Here is a 16,661-nt window from a genome sequence, read left to right on the forward strand (position 1 = left end):
TTTGATTGAAGACATGTTTACAACATTTGAGAAAATATCATGAAAATCAACACCCATTTTTTGATGGAAACCTTTCACCACTAATCTGGCTTTATACCTTGGAGACTTATAGCCGCTCTTATGTTTAAATCTATAATTCTACATGTTTTCCAAAGCCTTTGTTCCTTCAAGCAATTTCACTAAATCATAAATGGGATTATTATGCCATGATTTCATTTCATAATGCATTGCACCCAACCACTTTTGATTTTCATCACTTACCATGGCCTCTTGAAAACACTCAGGTTCACCCTTATTAGTCAAGGTAAAATACTCATCAAAATTATACCTTATAGAAGGTTGTCCCTGTCTCTTAGACCTCATGAGTTGAATTTGAGATTATTCTGAAGCTTCGTCGATATTCTCATCATATGACCTATCATTTTCCTCTTCATCATCATTAATTGAAATATTTACCTCATATCCAATTTATTGATCATAAGCATAATCATGCGGCTCATCATTCATGTCATCACCATAAATAATATCCATACTATGAACATGTAATTTAACTGGATACATATTAGATAAACTAATATCTTTCTTGGGTGTAGTCTTATCCACCTTATCGATGTCTTCAATAGTTTGGTCTTTCATGAACTCCACATCTCGACTTCTGATGAGTTTCTTCCTTACAGGATCATATAACCTATAACCAAACTCATCTTGCCCATAACTGATGAAGATACATTATTTTGACTTAGCATCCAACTTGGATTTTTCATCCTTTGGAATATGAACAAAAGCCTTACAATCAAATAGTCTCAAATGATCATACTTGACATTCTTTCCAAACCATTTTTTTGGGAATTCACTGTACAAAGAAACAGTAAGAATGATATTAAGAACATGCATCATCGTGTAAAGTGCCACAACCCAATAACTATCGAGAAACTTAGCTTCAAAAAGCATACACCTCATTCTCTCAATTAGTGTTTGATTCATCCTTTATGCTAAACAATTCAACTGAGGAGTTTTAGGAGGAGTCTTTTCATGTGGAATACCTTGTTGTTTGAAATAAACATCAAAGTGTCCATAATACTTACCATCATTGTTAGAACGAACACATTTCAGCTTTTCTCATGTCTGCCTCTCAACCAAAGCATGTAATTCTTAGAACATTTCCAACACTTCACCTTTTGTCTTCAAGGTATATAACCCTAGTTTTATGGAACAATCATCAATAAAGTAACAAAATCAAAGTGCACCACTAAAGGATTCTACTTTTAATGGGTCACAAACACAAGAATGTACCAATTGAAGCAACTCTAACTTCCTTGAGGGAGGGTGTCTCTTGAAGAATAATTTAGTTTGTTTACTAGTTATGCAATGAGAAAAATTCTCTGTTGATTCTAAGTGTTGGCAACAATTTTGATAAAACAAAGAGTGTTCACAAGATATTGCATGTGATGTCTTAACATAAGTTATCTATGTACCTGCTGGAGTTTGAAAACATAATTATGCAGGATTGTTTCAGGATGTCATACACGATGTCATGACATCTGATATTATGTACCTACTGGAAATTATAAATGGAATTATGCAGGATTGTTCCAGGATGTCAGACCCGATGTCATGACATCCTGTACACAGAATATTCAGGGTAAATGTTATGTGTTATGTGATTGCGCATTTAATGGCTATCTATGTATGATTGAAGATCTAATTTGCAGGTGCATTCAATCATTGATTACAATCTGATTTACTTATTTTCCAAAGAGATCTAACCAGCTGTTATGAGAAGATTTAATTGGAAAATAGTTTTAGGGTTTTCAAGATGTCCAAGCCCAGCTGAAAGCTTCTATAAAAAGGGACTTGGAAAACCTGATTTGATACACAACCAATACATAGCGAAATATTGAGAGAGAGCAAGGGTTTGTGTCTTGTTTAGTCGTGAGACTTGTAAGCCATTCAATTCATCCATAGATGATTGAATTGGTTTGATTTGTGGGTTGTAAATTGTCACTCTAAGCTTGTAAGCAAGAGTGTGTGTCTACTTGATTGAAGTTGTTAAGCAAGATCAAGTGTGTGTCTACTTGATTGAAACTGCTAAGTAAAATCAAGTGTGTGTTATTGAAAAGTGTCTTCTTTTCATAAGGAATTGTTGTTTAAAATCCCAGGTGTGATTAAGGGGGAGTGAGTGGGTTCTCATATCTAAGAGTGTTTAGGTAGAAATTGCACGGGTAGAGATTAGGTGAGAAAGACTGTAACTTGTTGAAGTGTACTGAGAGTCTTTGAATTGATTCTATTTAGTGGATTTCCTTCCTGGCTTGGTAGCCCCCAGACGTAGGTGAGTTGCACAGAACTGGGTTAACAATTGCTTGTGTCTCTTACATTACTATTCTTTATCTTTATCCTGTTTGTGTTACTCAGATATTAGTGTCGTGACATTACCTTCGACATCTCATATCTGATACCAGAATTTCAATTGGTATCAGAGCAGGCATCCTGCTCTGGTTCTGGGTGAGATCTAGGGACAATACTTTATGGTACAATGGAGAGAGATGGAGGATATGTTCACAGGCCACCAATTTTGGATGGATCTAACTATGACTATTGGAAACCTCAAATGGTAGCTTTCCTAAAATCTCTGGATAATAAGGCTTGGAAGGCTGTGCTAACAGGCTGGGTACATCCTGTAATTACTAAGGAAGGAGAAACCACAACTGATAAGAAACCTGAAGAACAATGGTCCAAGGAGGAGGATGATCTAGCCCTTGGAAATTCTAAAGCATTGAATGCAATATTCAATGGAGTAGACAAGAATATTTTCAGGTTGGTAAACAACTGTGAGGTGGCTAAAGATGCTTGGGACATTCTCAAGACCACTCATGAAGGCACCTCTAGAGTAAAGATGTCTAGACTACAGTTGCTCACCTCCAAGTTTGAAAATTTAAGGATGAAAGAAGATGAAAATATTCATGAATTTCATATGAGTATCCTTGAAATTGCTAATGCCTCAGGAGCCCTGGGAGAGAAGATGTCAGATGAAAAATTAGTAAGAAAGATACTCAGGTCACTCCCTAAGAGATTTGCTATGAAGGTGACAGCCACAGAAGAGTCTCAAGACATCTCCAACATGAGAGTTGATGAGTTAATTGGTTCTCTCCAAACATTTGAGATGGAAATGAATGATGGATCTGAAAGGAAAACCAAAAACATAGCCTTCATGTCAAACACAGAGGAGGAAAATAGTCAGGATGTTGATGAGGATCTGGCAAATGATGTAGCAATGCTGGGAAGACAGTTCAACAGACTGTTGAAAAAGACGGATGTAAGATCTAAGGCTAATGTCAAGAACATCTCATCTGACATCAATAAATCCAACAATGCTGGAAGAAGAACAAGGTCAGATGATAAGCCCAAAGAAGAAAATAAGTACAGTGCTATGAATGTGATGGGTATGGACACATTAGAACTGAATGTGGAACCTACCTCAAGAAGCAGAAGATGAGTCTTGCTGTCACTTGGTCTGATGAGAATGAAACAGAAGAGTCTGCAAATCTGGTGACTGCCTTGACTGGAAGATGGGGTTCTGATGAAGACTCAAGTGATGAGGAAGTAACCTTTGAAGAGTTGGCCACTACCTACAAAAAGTTGTGTCACAAAAGTGCAGAGGTGTGTAAACAAGTTGAAAGCCAGAAGAAGGTAAAAACTCAAGTTGAGAATGAGAAGGTAGAACACTTGGAAACCATCTCCAAATTAAAAACAGAAGCAGTGGTTCTGAATGCCAAGCTAGATGAAAGTCAACAAGTTGAAAGTCAGAAGAAAGTGATAGTACAGCTGGAGAATGAGAAGGCAGAACATGAAGAAACCATCTCCAAATTAAAAACTGAAGCTATCTTCTTGAATTCTAAACTAGAAGAGATGACCAAGTATGTTAGAATGTTAAACAATGGATCTGACTCCTTAGACAACATTCTCCTAACTGGACAAATAATAGGAGACAAATTTGGCATTGGATATAATGAATCTAAGGCTGAGTGCAGTTACACTAGTTGCAAACCTAAATCCAAACCTAAGTGCAACCATATTAAAAGCAAACCTAAGATGTCACATCATATGTCACAACATCAGAAGGGAAGACAGCAAAAAGGGAAACACCAAAGATGGAGATGCCATTACTGTGGGAAATTTGGCCACCTGAAGCCCTTCTGCTATAAGCTGTATGATTATCCTAGCCCTGTTCATCATCAGACTCACTATCAACCAAGACCCAAACATCACAGACCTGTCAACAAGAAGCAATGGGTTCCTAAGACTAATGTTACAAGTCTAATAGCTCACACTCCCTTCAGAGTTTCAGCCAAAGAAGATTGGTATTTTGACAGTGGGTGCTCCAGACACATGACTGGAAACAAAGACCTGTTAACTGGCCTTCATCCTCATGAAATAAGCTATGTGACTTTTGGTGATGGAGCCAAGGATGAAATCAAGGAGATAGGTAAGCTTGATTGCCCTGGAGTTCCTGAACTTGACAAGGTCCTACTTGTTAAGGGCTTGACTGCAAATCTAATAAGCATCAGTCAACTATGTGACCAAGGTCTAAATATTAACTTCACTAAAACTGAATGTCTAATTACTTAGAAAGAAAGTGAAGTGATCATGAAAGGAGTCAGGACCAAAGACAACTGTTACATGTGGAGCTCTCAAATTGGTTATTCCTCAGAGTGTACCTTAGTCAAAGAAAAAGGGATGAAGATGATTATATCTGTTAGAGGAACTCCCAAGATTGATGAAAGACAAGTCTGTGGGAAATGTCAGACAAGGATGCCACACCAGAAACTCAGACTTAACATCACTTTCAAAGGAGAAAAGCTCATGATGGCTCAAATAGATAGGAGGTTGGATCAGATGGTTGAACATGTTGCTAGTCATATGTAGTATGAAGTTGGAAAGAGCTTTGTTGGACTTGGGCTACAAGTCAAGCAGATAGAAGGGTCTATGTGTCTATCTCAAAGCAAATGTGCCAAGAACAATGTGAAGAAGGTGGGGATGGAGAGTGAAAGGACACCTGCTCCTTTGAAAGATGAAAATGGTGTTTGTGTTATATATCAAGCTGAATATATAGCAGCTGGAAGTAGCTGTTCTCAACAGGGTTGGTTGAAACTAATGTTGACTGAATACAATGTCACACACGATGTCATGACATTATACCATGACAACCTGAGTGCTACAACTATGTCCAAAAATCCTATTCAGCACAGTTGGACCAAGCACATTGATTTTTGTCATCACTCCATTAGAGAATTTGTGGAAGACAAACTCATAGCTCTAAAGCATGAAATGCAATTAGCTGACAAACTTGCAAGGGTTTTGGATGATAATCAGTTTGAATATTTAAGAGGGAAATTGGGGATTTGGATTCTTGTGAAGTTATAGCAATTAAAGTGGAGTGGAAAAGGTAATAAAAATATTGTCTGCCCACTTAAAAGAAAGAGCCACATTAATGATAAATCATTACCTAGTATTGGAACTAGTATTTATGCCATTTCCACACGCTACCTCAACACTACCATTTCCATCTTCATCCAACTTCTCAGAAAACCTCTGCTAGGGCAAAGATTTTTTTTTCAAAAGTCCAACAAAATGTCACAACATCCCTCATCATCAGGATCAAAACCCACTCACAAAGGAAGGACTCCCTCCATGGAGTTTTTGGATGAAAATATTCTGGAGGTTATCCCCCTCTCTGTTATTCTAGGCGACGTTCTTGGCCCTTCTTCCACAACTGGAAGTAACCAAGGTAACATTCCTAATAAATCTCCTCATAAAGATGACATGCACTTTACAGATCGTGCCATTAGGAACCTAGTAACTAGGATTTTAAACGAAGGGCATGCAGTCAAGGGTGTTTTTACCCCTCTGTCTAGAAGGGACCTCTTTCCTGAGGTGGAACCCCAAGCTGAGAAAGATGATGATTCATCTAGATCAGAGAAGGAGGTGGCTGCTGAGGGATTATGTTCTCTAGGTAAAACCTTACCTAGTAAGAAACCAGCAGATCTGTCTCATGAAACTGCTAAGAATGTTATTGATCTGGAGGAAGAAAGTTATGAGGAAGAAGATGACACCTTGGTCCATCATGTGAAACCAAGTGTAGCAAAGAAACTGAGGAACAGAAAAGGGAAGACTGTGGCTGAAATGTTTGTAGCAAGAAGAGGGAAAAAGGTTGCTGGTGTAGGACCCTCAAAATCATGGAGTAAAGTTGAGGTTAGGAAGAGGAAGGTCAAAGAGAGTTCTGACTCTGATGATGATGTCGAAGACGATGTCCCAGACATCTCTCCTGCTAAAAGGCAGACTGTGAAAAAGTCCCCATCCAAAGTTGCAGTTGTGCACTTAGACAACATCTCATTCCATCTAGAGGATGGTGCTGCCAAGTGGAAGTTTGTCATTCAAAGGAGGGTTGCTGTTGAAAGGGAACTAGGGAAGGAGGCTGTAGAGGTGAAGGAAGTTATGGAATTGATTAAGACTGCTGGACTGATGAAAACTGTGGTTGCTCTGCCCTAATGCTTTGAAGGGTTAGTAAAAGAGTTTGTTTTGAATATCCTAGAGGATATTTCTGAAAAGAGTAGTAAGGAATTCTGCAGGGTGTTTGTAAGAGGTAGATGTGTGAGTTTCTCCCCAAACATAATCAACAAGTTCCTAGGGAGAGGAACTGAAGGAGGTGTGGATTTAGAGGCTACAGACAATGAAGTCTGTAGGACTGTTACTGTTGGCCAAGTTAAGGAGTGGCCTAGTAAGAAGCACCTATCAGCTGGCAAGCTAATTATCAAATATGCCATCTTACATAAGATTGGTTCAGCCAACTGGGTGCCTACTAATCATATCTCAACCATCTCTATTGGTCTTGGAAGAATCATTTATGCTATTGGAACCAGGATAAACTTTGACTTTGGAAGGTTTATGTTTGATCAAATTGTCAGACATGCCTCCACTAATGTAGTGAAGCTGCCCATTACCTTTCCATCTATCATCTGTGGGATTATCTTAAGCCAACAACCAGGCATTCTCAACACAAGTGATATTCCCAGCAGAAGAAAGCCTCCACTATCCATTCACTACAAGTTGTTTGAAGGAAGCCATGTCAATGATGTTGTCATGACATCTGCAAGGAAGGAGCCTGCCTCTCAAGGTAGCTTGATTGATCAATTAAAGGAAACTTGTAAGGAGCTGGATACTGGTATTAGGGTTGCCAAGGCAAGGAAAGAGGCTTTGGAGGTTCTTATTAGTAGCTTAGAGAAGGAAGAGATGGAGAAGGCTAGCGAGACCAAGGATTCAGATGCCAATACCTCAAGTGAGAGGTCCAATGCTCAATCTAGTGGCAACTCTAATTCTGAAGGTGAAGATGATGCTACTTCCTCAGGTTAAGTGGTAATGGTTCCCCCTGTTTTGAAGACTGTCTGTGATGTGTGTTGTGATGAAGATTGGGTTGGTTTGGCTGATATGAAGACTGGTCCCCCTGCTGTTTTGACTCTTTGGATGCTGAAGAATTTGTTTTTTTTTGTTGAAATATTTGTAATGTGTGGCAGTCCTTACTGATGCCTTGTTGTAATATTTGGGCTCTTGATGAGTTCCATGGATTTCTAATTATCTCAGCTATCACAGCTGTGTATAATTATGGTTTGTATCTCCTAACAATTATGTTTTAACATTTTATATGTTATGACATCTGTTGTGACATTCTCTGCTAGGCTGATTGACATTTATTTTGTCTAATTGGTCACCTTTGGTCTATTTTGACTAAAAAATGGGAGAAGTGATTATGTGGAGCAGTTAAATATGTGGAGTTGTGTGGAGATATATGTGCTGGTGTAGCTGAACAGATGAACAACTATTATTGAAGGAGATGTGGTTGATGTAAGACAAAATGTTGTTCTGTTTACAGATGTTGGAGGAGATGTCTGATGTGGTGCACAGGTGATGTTGGAGCAGATGTCAGAGGGTGACTCTGATTGTTATAGGTGATGTTATTACAGGTGTTGTTATTGTTAAAGGAGATGTCTGTATTGAACAGACTTAGGGGGAGAAGAAGTACCCTTGTGCATTTGTGTGTTTTACTAGTTGCTAATAGCTAGTAATTCTGTGTTTGCTTCTGCTGCTGTTTAAACTGTTGTTTAACTGCTGATAGTTTTTCTTGTGAACAAAAAGGACAGATATATGTTATAGCCAAAATTTTCCAAATGGGGAGTTTGTTGGTTCTAAGTGTTGGCAGCAATTTTGGTAAAACAAAGAGTGTTCACAAGATGTTGCATGTGATATCTTAACATAAGATATCTATGTACCTGCTGGAGTTTGAAAACATAATTATGCAGGATTGTTTCAGAATGTCATACACGATGTCATGACATCTGATATTATGTACCTACTGGAAATTATAAATGGAATTATGCAGGATTGTTCCAGGATGTCAGACTCGATGTCATGACATCCTGTACACAGAACATTCAGGGTAAATGTTATGTGTTATGTGATTGCGCATTTAATGGCAATCTATGTATGATTGAAGATCTGATTTGCAGGCGCATTCAATCATTGATTACAACCTGATTTACTTATTTTCCAAAGAGATCTAACCAGCTGTTATGAGAAGATTTAATTGGAAAATAGTTTTAGGGTTTTCAAGATGTCCAAGCCCAACTGAAAGCTTCTATAAAAAGGGACTTGGAAAACCTGATTTGATACACAACCAATACAGAGCAAAATATTGTGAGAGAGCAAAGGTTTGTGTCTTGTTTAGTCGTGAGACTTGTAAGCCATTTAATTCATCCATAGATGATTGAATTGGTCTGATTTGTGGATTGTAAATTGTCACTCTAAGCTTGTAAGCAAGAGCGTGTGTCTACTTGATTGAAGTTGTTAAGCAAGATCAAGTGTGTGTCTACTTGATTGAAACTGCTAAGTAAAATCAAGTGTGTGTTATTGAAAAGTGTCTTCTTTTCATAAGGAATTGTTGTTTAAAATCACAGGTGTGATTGAGGGGGAGTGAGTGGGTTCTCATATCTAAGAGTGCTTAGGTAGAAATTGCACGGGTAGAGATTAGGTGAGAAAGACTGTAACTTGTTGAAGTGTACTGAGAGTCTTTGAACTGATTCTATTTAGTGGATTTCCTTCCTGGCTTGGTAGCCCCCAGACGTAGGTGAGTTGCACCGAACTGGGTTAACAATTGCTTGTGTCTCTTGCATTACTATTCTTTATCTTTAGTGTCGTGAGATTACCTTCGACATCTCATATCTGATACCAGAATTTCATTCTCAAAATATGAATTCTTTAGTCCTAGAAGCACATCCTTTTTGTCCAAAACATATAGCCATTTTTCACTAATATGAATAAGTCTTTGGTGCCACAAGGATGCTTCCACGTCAATAGCATTCACACTGTCTATAGCAACCAAATTTTTTGTCAAGTATAGTTTAGAAAGTTCCCCCATATAACCACAACCAAGTTACCTTTGTTAAGTTTCTACTTTCCATGACCAAAGTGATTGTCATAACCATAATCATCAATCATATGCACATACATCAAATTAAAGTGGTTATCTGAAGAAATTTTGACACCTCCAAGAAACAATTGCATTCCCATGTTGGTTTGCAACCACACATAACTAAGATCAATTACCTTAGATACAACATCGTTATTCATCTTTAACATTCAAAAGTCATCAAAAATATAAGATGTGAAGAAATTCTTCCTCAAAATTACATGTGTTATGCACCTCAAAATAAAGATATCAGTAGACTTCAAGTAGATGCAATATATATATATATATATATATATATATATATATATATATATATATATATATATATATATATATATATATATATATATATATATATATATATATATATATATATATATATATATATATATATATATATATATATATATATATATATATATATATATATATATATATATATATATATATATATATATATATATATATATATATATATATATATATATATATATATATATATATATATATATATATATATATATATATATATATATATATATATATATATATATATATATTATATATATATAAAAGGAGTTCTTAGAGATGATATATAATTTCTTGTTTGCATTTGCATAAAAGCATTCACCCCTACTTAGTTATTGACGCTAATTTATGGGATTGCTTAGCGTATTAGATTTAAAAAAAATAACACCATCTTTTTCTTTGAGAGTTTCAAAATTATTAAAAAGAGGTTTTTCTAAGGCCAATTTGTTTTGATTTTTTTAAAATAATTATTATAGTGTAATATAATTTTATGTGAAAATATTTTAAATTAAAATTTGGTTTGAATGATCATTTTAAAATATTATTTTATTAAATTTTTTTTGAATAATTTTTTTAAAAAATCACTTAATTTTGAACTTTTTATAAAAAAAAAATTTAAAAGTTACAATTTCGATTATATTTTAATTTTCTATATATTTATCTTATAGCAGGGACGGGACCAAGTAAGTAGATATGGGGGCATGTGCCCCTACTATATTTTAAAAAATTAAATATTATCATTATATATTTATATAGTAATTAATAAAATATGTATTTAGAATAATATAGTTTATTAATTAATTTAAAGATATTTTTGTTATAGGAATATTGTTCTTTATGATTCTCTTTAATATGGTTGTGAGTTTTTTATTTTGAAAGTTTATTTTAAAACTAAAATATATTCTGCTAAAATATAATCAAACTTTTTTTGTGCTTAATTTTAAAACAATTTTTTACTATTTTTTTATTAAAATTAAAAATTGTTTTATATATTTTAATTTTAACATTAAAATGTACAAAATACGGCAAAGAACTACTCATATAATCATTAGTTACTTATATGTAAATATAAATAGATAAATATTTTTGTTCATAATAAAATTAAGAAAATTATACAAATAAAATATTGAGAAAATTATTAAATATTTCTTTTAAATTTCTCATAAAAATTAAATATGATATGCTTTAGGAAAATAAATAATAATTATATATTATATATTTATATATTAATATAATGCCCCCATAATTTAAAATCTCAAATCCGTCCTTGTCTTATAGGATGTCAAATTTATTTTTCAACATATAAAAAATAAATATAAAAAAATTTGTAATACTTTAAAAATGGTTTTAAAAAATATATTTTTAAAAATAAAAAAAAATATTTATTTAAAATTGAAACAAACCCTAAAACTTGAGCATAAAGAATCCAATAAACTATAATATTGCTTAACAACCTGTGCTCATATCTTTTAGTAATCAAAAGTCTCATGTGGGTTGTTATCTGAAACAAAAATAGTTGAAGGATTAAAAGGGCATTAGAGTGTACATTTTTCAGTTTTCAGTATGTAGAACCTTTTACTAAAACCATATATCTAAAGGTTACAAGACCAATAAAAATTCCTTAGACTTTAATGTGGACCAATGCATTACAACATCAATGGAAGCAACATACTTAATTGTTGTTGCTGAGATTTCACATATCACTATCACTATACAGACAAAATGAAGCTTCCTTGGTTCCTCACTCTCTCTTGAAATCCATATACAACTTTCTTAATTTTAACAATAATTCTATTTTGACATAAAATCTTACACTTACATTATATGTCACTGTTCACTGAACAATGACTTATTTTAATTTTGATTTTTTAATATTTTTCTCTCTCTTCAAAATAATTTTGATTAACGAAGTGTAAAAACTTGATTAATACAGATTATATTTGAGTTAATATGTGTTATGATATCAAAAAATAGTCTTAAGTGATAAAATAAAGTTGATTAATTAACATTAACTAACACTCGTCTCTTGCATCAAAATTTACTGATTTATTAATTATGGTGAAGTTGGTGTGTAAATGATGTCAAGTTCATAGACTTGATTTGTGAATTCCGTAAGCACAAATGGACATATAGATATGAAACACATATATGGAAAGTTTATGTGTTTCTTCTTTAACAAAGTGTTAATTTATTTTTTGCATTATATGCCTTCATGAGTATAATAACACAGATGGAATTTAAAAGGGGAATGAGTAGCTACATTTTTGCATTTTATAGCCATGCCATCACATTTATGGTTCGACGTCATTCTTTTTTCTAATAAATTTCTGCATAATATAATTTCCAGAGTAAAAGAGATATTTTTTAAGCGATTATATAGATTTGTTCTAGAATCCTAAAATATATATATATATATATATATATATATATATATATATATATATATATATATATATATATATATATATATATATATATATATATATATATATATATATATATATATATATATATATATATATATATATATATAAAAGAACGTATACTATAAGAATGATGTGAATTTAAACAATTTTAAATATATTTAATTTATGATATAAACTTGAATGTAGTTTACACATTAAATATTACTTGTAAGTAATTTATTTTAATTATTAAATTTTTATATGCAAGTTGATATTAATATTAAATATATTAAAATTTGTTAATATATTTAGTGAAATGAAAGAAAATAAAATGGATCAAGAAAGTGAATGATAATTGTAAATTATATATGAGAAACTTCTTTACTTGTATAGCTGTTAATGACATCCTTTTTGTTATACTAGTCTTGAAAAAATGGACGATCTATAAGGCTATTAACAACACTCTTATGACTCAAGAACTTTCGACCTATATCTTATTGCACTACTATATACAAAATTATCTATTAGATTATGGCTACTAGATTAGGGAATGTCCTTAATATTATTGTTCATATGAGTCAAGTTGCATTTGTTTTAGACCAGCATATACAAGATCGTATTCTTTTAGCATATGAGTTTATTAGAAAGCATAGCATCAAAGGTGAAGCTTCTAGATGTATGCTGCAATGGATTTGCAAAAAGCATATGACACTGTGGACTGGAGAGCAATAGAAGACATCCTGAAGGAACTTAAATTTCCCAAAAATTCATCAAGTGGATTATGATTATTGTGATTTATGTATCATACACATATATAGTTAATGGTGAGATCACCAACATCTTGAAGGCCAATACGGGTCTTAGACAAGGGGGGCCTCTATCCCTTCTTCATTTTGTAATTGTCATGGAGTATTTATAGAGAATCTTGCGGAAATTGAAGAGAAATTCCAACTTCCACTTTCACTCCAAATGTGAAAATTTGAATATAATTAACCTCAGTTTTGTAGATGTTTTTTTGCTATTTATAAGAGGTGACACAACTTCTATAGATCTTGTCATGAAAGCTCTTGAGAATTTCTCCAAATTCACTAGGTTAATAGTCAATCCCTCTAAATGTCAAGTTTACTTTGGTAAAATGGAAGATAGTATTAAGCCAGAAATTCAAAAGTTAACATCTTTTTTCAGGTATTTGGGTATTCCTCTAACTAGCAAGAAGTTATTTGTGCACCAGTGTTTAATTTTGGTCAAGAAAATTGTTGCTAGAATTAAACATTGGAGTGCTAAGTTACTCAGCTTTGTAGGCAGGATTCAATTGATAAAGAGTGTGCTATTTTTCGTTAGTAACTTTTGGATGCAATGTCTGCTCATCCCTAAGAAGGTTATTAATAGAGTAGAAGTTATTTGTAGGTCTTTTCTTTGGTTTGGTATGGAGATTATTACCAGGAAATATCCAACTGCTTGGACGAATATTTAATCTCCCAAAAACCAAGGTGGTGTTAACATCATTTTCTTGAAAGATTGGAACAAAGCAACCATGTGTAAATTGCTTTGGAACTTGTGTGGCAAAGCTGATAGTATTTGGATTAGATGGATCCACTACATATACTTAAGGGATGATGATATTATGACAGTTGCAGTTATAAAATCTTGCTTTTGGATTCTCAAAGTGATTCTCAAGATCAGACAAGACATGGGTGCAGCCAATGCCTGGAATACAATGCTGCAGCAGTCGAGATTTCATACCAAAAAAATATACATTTCAATAAGAGGAGAACATCAAGTAGTGCAGTGGGGGAAGATTCTAAATGGCAATGTGGCTAGGTATAAAGCTAATCATATCCTTTGGATGGACTGCCATGAGAGGCTAGCCACAAAGATAGGTTGAACCGGTTTGGCATGCTTGAAAATGAAACTTGTTATTTTTGCAGGGAGAGAGAAAAATTGCAGGACCTCATGTTTTCTTGTACAGTTAGGAGAGAAATTTGGATGTCTGTTTTAAGTTGGGTGAATATCAAGCACATCTCAAAAGGTTGGGAGGAAGAGTTAGCATGGATTATTATCAATTGTCAAAGAAAGGTTGGAAAATTGACATTCTAAAGTGTGATTTAACTTGGATCGTTTCTGAAGTGTGGAAGTTCAGGAACAATAATTGTTTTAAAAACAAAGACAAGAATACGAACATAGGAACTAAAATTATAGATAACATTATGTATATGTGATGGACAAAACCTAGGCTGAGAAAACACATAGGTCGATTGCTCATGCCTTAGGTTGTTAGACATTGATTTTTGGTTTTTTGATTGGCTGGATATTTTTTATTGCTTCTCTTGTATTGTTTTTTAATATTTTAATAAAGTATGTTTTATTTAAAAGAAAAACTTCTTTACATTTATTTCTAAAATAAACCACTTTTTTTTGGTGTTAAGTGTAACTTTGATATTTATTTTAGACTTTTCTATATAAAAAAATACATTGAATGATAGTTAATATTTGAAATAATTGTAAAAATAATGCATTTATATGATTTAATAAAAAATAATGATGTTGAATTAATTATGCAAATTATTTGTAACTACATTGTTTTATAGTAACATGAAAATTGAAAAATAGTGTCAAGATATTAATGACATGATTACCAAATATAATAAACTATTATATTGGAAATTAAGCATATCATATAATATATGCATGATAATTTGAAAGTAGATGTTAATTTTATGTCTATCTTGATGTTTTAATTATTTGAATTTGTTGTTCCTTGAACAAACTGCATTATACAAAATAATTGGAATTTGTTCAAGTTGTTTATGGTGCATAAGCACACATGTGGAATACAATGTTCTAACATGTGTGTTGTAACATCTAGCCTTTGACAATAAATAAATGGTATTGCAGTTTTGGTTCAGAATTATTTTATCTAATATTCATTCTATAAAGAAGATCTACAATTCGTGAAGAATAGTTAATTTGGATGTTTTTGTGTAACATGTGAATACGATGATGTATGGTTCGAAATGTCTGATTGAGATTTAATCAGATTCGTTGTAGATTATTTAACAATGTATGTTTGATTTGTTTGACAACTATTGAAGATCAAATCAGTTTTAAATAGAGATTTAAATTTGAATTTGAAATATAAAAAATCATAGCTTTTGTTGGAGAGATTTATGGAGAAAATCAAATCCAATTAATTCAGCTATTACTCTGGATGAATTTAATTCAGATATCCAAGGAGAAAAAACCCCTAAGACATTGATATATAAGGAGACTCAATTCTCATGTTTGATAAGAGTTTTATCCACAAGATTAAGTTATTTGTACCTAGGGTTTTTGAGTTTGTTGTTTATTGTATTCCACGCTAATACTATCATATGGGTTAATGTTGGATATATTTGTGTACATTACTCTATGTTTCAGTAATTTTGCATAGTTATTGGTTTGTCTTAGTTTAGTTGTAAATTCAACAATCAATAGAGTTGTTATTTAAGTTGGTCACTAGGGATTAGTGATTGAGAGAAAGTGAGAGGGGTTCTCATATTTAGGGTGAGACCTAAATAGAAAGTCAATAGGATTAGGAAGAGGAATTAAACATCATGGGGTTGATGTTCCTATAAGACTAATTTTACTCATTCGAAGTAGTGAATTTACTTTCTTGTGTAGAGTTCCCCCTAGATGTATCTGTGGTTTCACCGAATTAGGTTACCAATCTATTGTGTTATTTTATTGCTTTATGCATTATGTTATTGTTGTTGTTATATTGTTGTCTTAGTGTTTTTACAAGTTGGTCCAGTTGTCACAACATCATGTCCAACATATGTCCCCTCAGGAATAGAATTTCAATTGGTATCAGAGCAGACACCCTATTTTGTTTTGGTGAGCTCCAGGGAAGATATTTTCTATTCAACTGGACAAAGCTAAGGATGGAAGTTCAGTCAACAGACCGTCTGTTTTGGATGGCACAAACTATGACTATTTGAAATCAATGATGGTTGCATTTCTCAAATCCATTGACAGCAAAACTTGGAAGGTTGTGGTTAAAGGTTGGAACATCCTGTGATCACTTTTCAAGATGGTACAACAAGCTTAAATCCTGAAGTTGATTGGTCCAAAGATGAAGATGATGAAGCTCTTGAAAACGACAAAGCCTTGAATCGTATATTCAATGGTGTTAACAATAACATGTTCAGACTAATCAACACTTGTACTAAAGCTAAAGAAGCTTGGGAGTTAGATGTTTTAAATGTGAAGTCTTTGGTTATATCAAAGATAAATGCCCTACTTTTATCAAGAAGTAGAAAAAGGGACTATCTATTACTTGGACTGATTTTGATTCTGATAGTGAAACTGCAAATTTTGTAATGGATTTCACTAGAAAATTTGAATCTTAGAGTGTGTTTAGTGATGAAGATACAAATGATGAAGAACTAGAT

At 33.1% G+C, this 16,661-nt stretch overlaps 1 protein-coding gene across 1 annotated transcript in view; it reads right to left on the reverse strand.

The window, feature by feature from the left end:
• Positions 1-468: 468 nt before the first annotated feature.
• Positions 469-16,661, reverse strand: part of LOC127094192 (plasma membrane ATPase 1) — a 35,929-nt gene continuing 19,736 nt past the window's right edge. Inside the window, exons 14-16 of the mRNA XM_051033052.1 lie at positions 9,255-9,417; positions 818-853; positions 469-715 (exon numbers count right to left, since the gene is read on the reverse strand). Of these exons, the coding sequence (XP_050889009.1) occupies positions 469-715; positions 818-853; positions 9,255-9,417 (446 nt within the window). The remainder of the gene's footprint in view (positions 716-817; positions 854-9,254; positions 9,418-16,661) is intronic.

Source organism: Lathyrus oleraceus, chromosome 6 (assembly GCF_024323335.1).
Source record: "Lathyrus oleraceus cultivar Zhongwan6 chromosome 6, CAAS_Psat_ZW6_1.0, whole genome shotgun sequence".
NCBI classification, from domain to species: domain Eukaryota; kingdom Viridiplantae; phylum Streptophyta; class Magnoliopsida; order Fabales; family Fabaceae; genus Lathyrus; species Lathyrus oleraceus.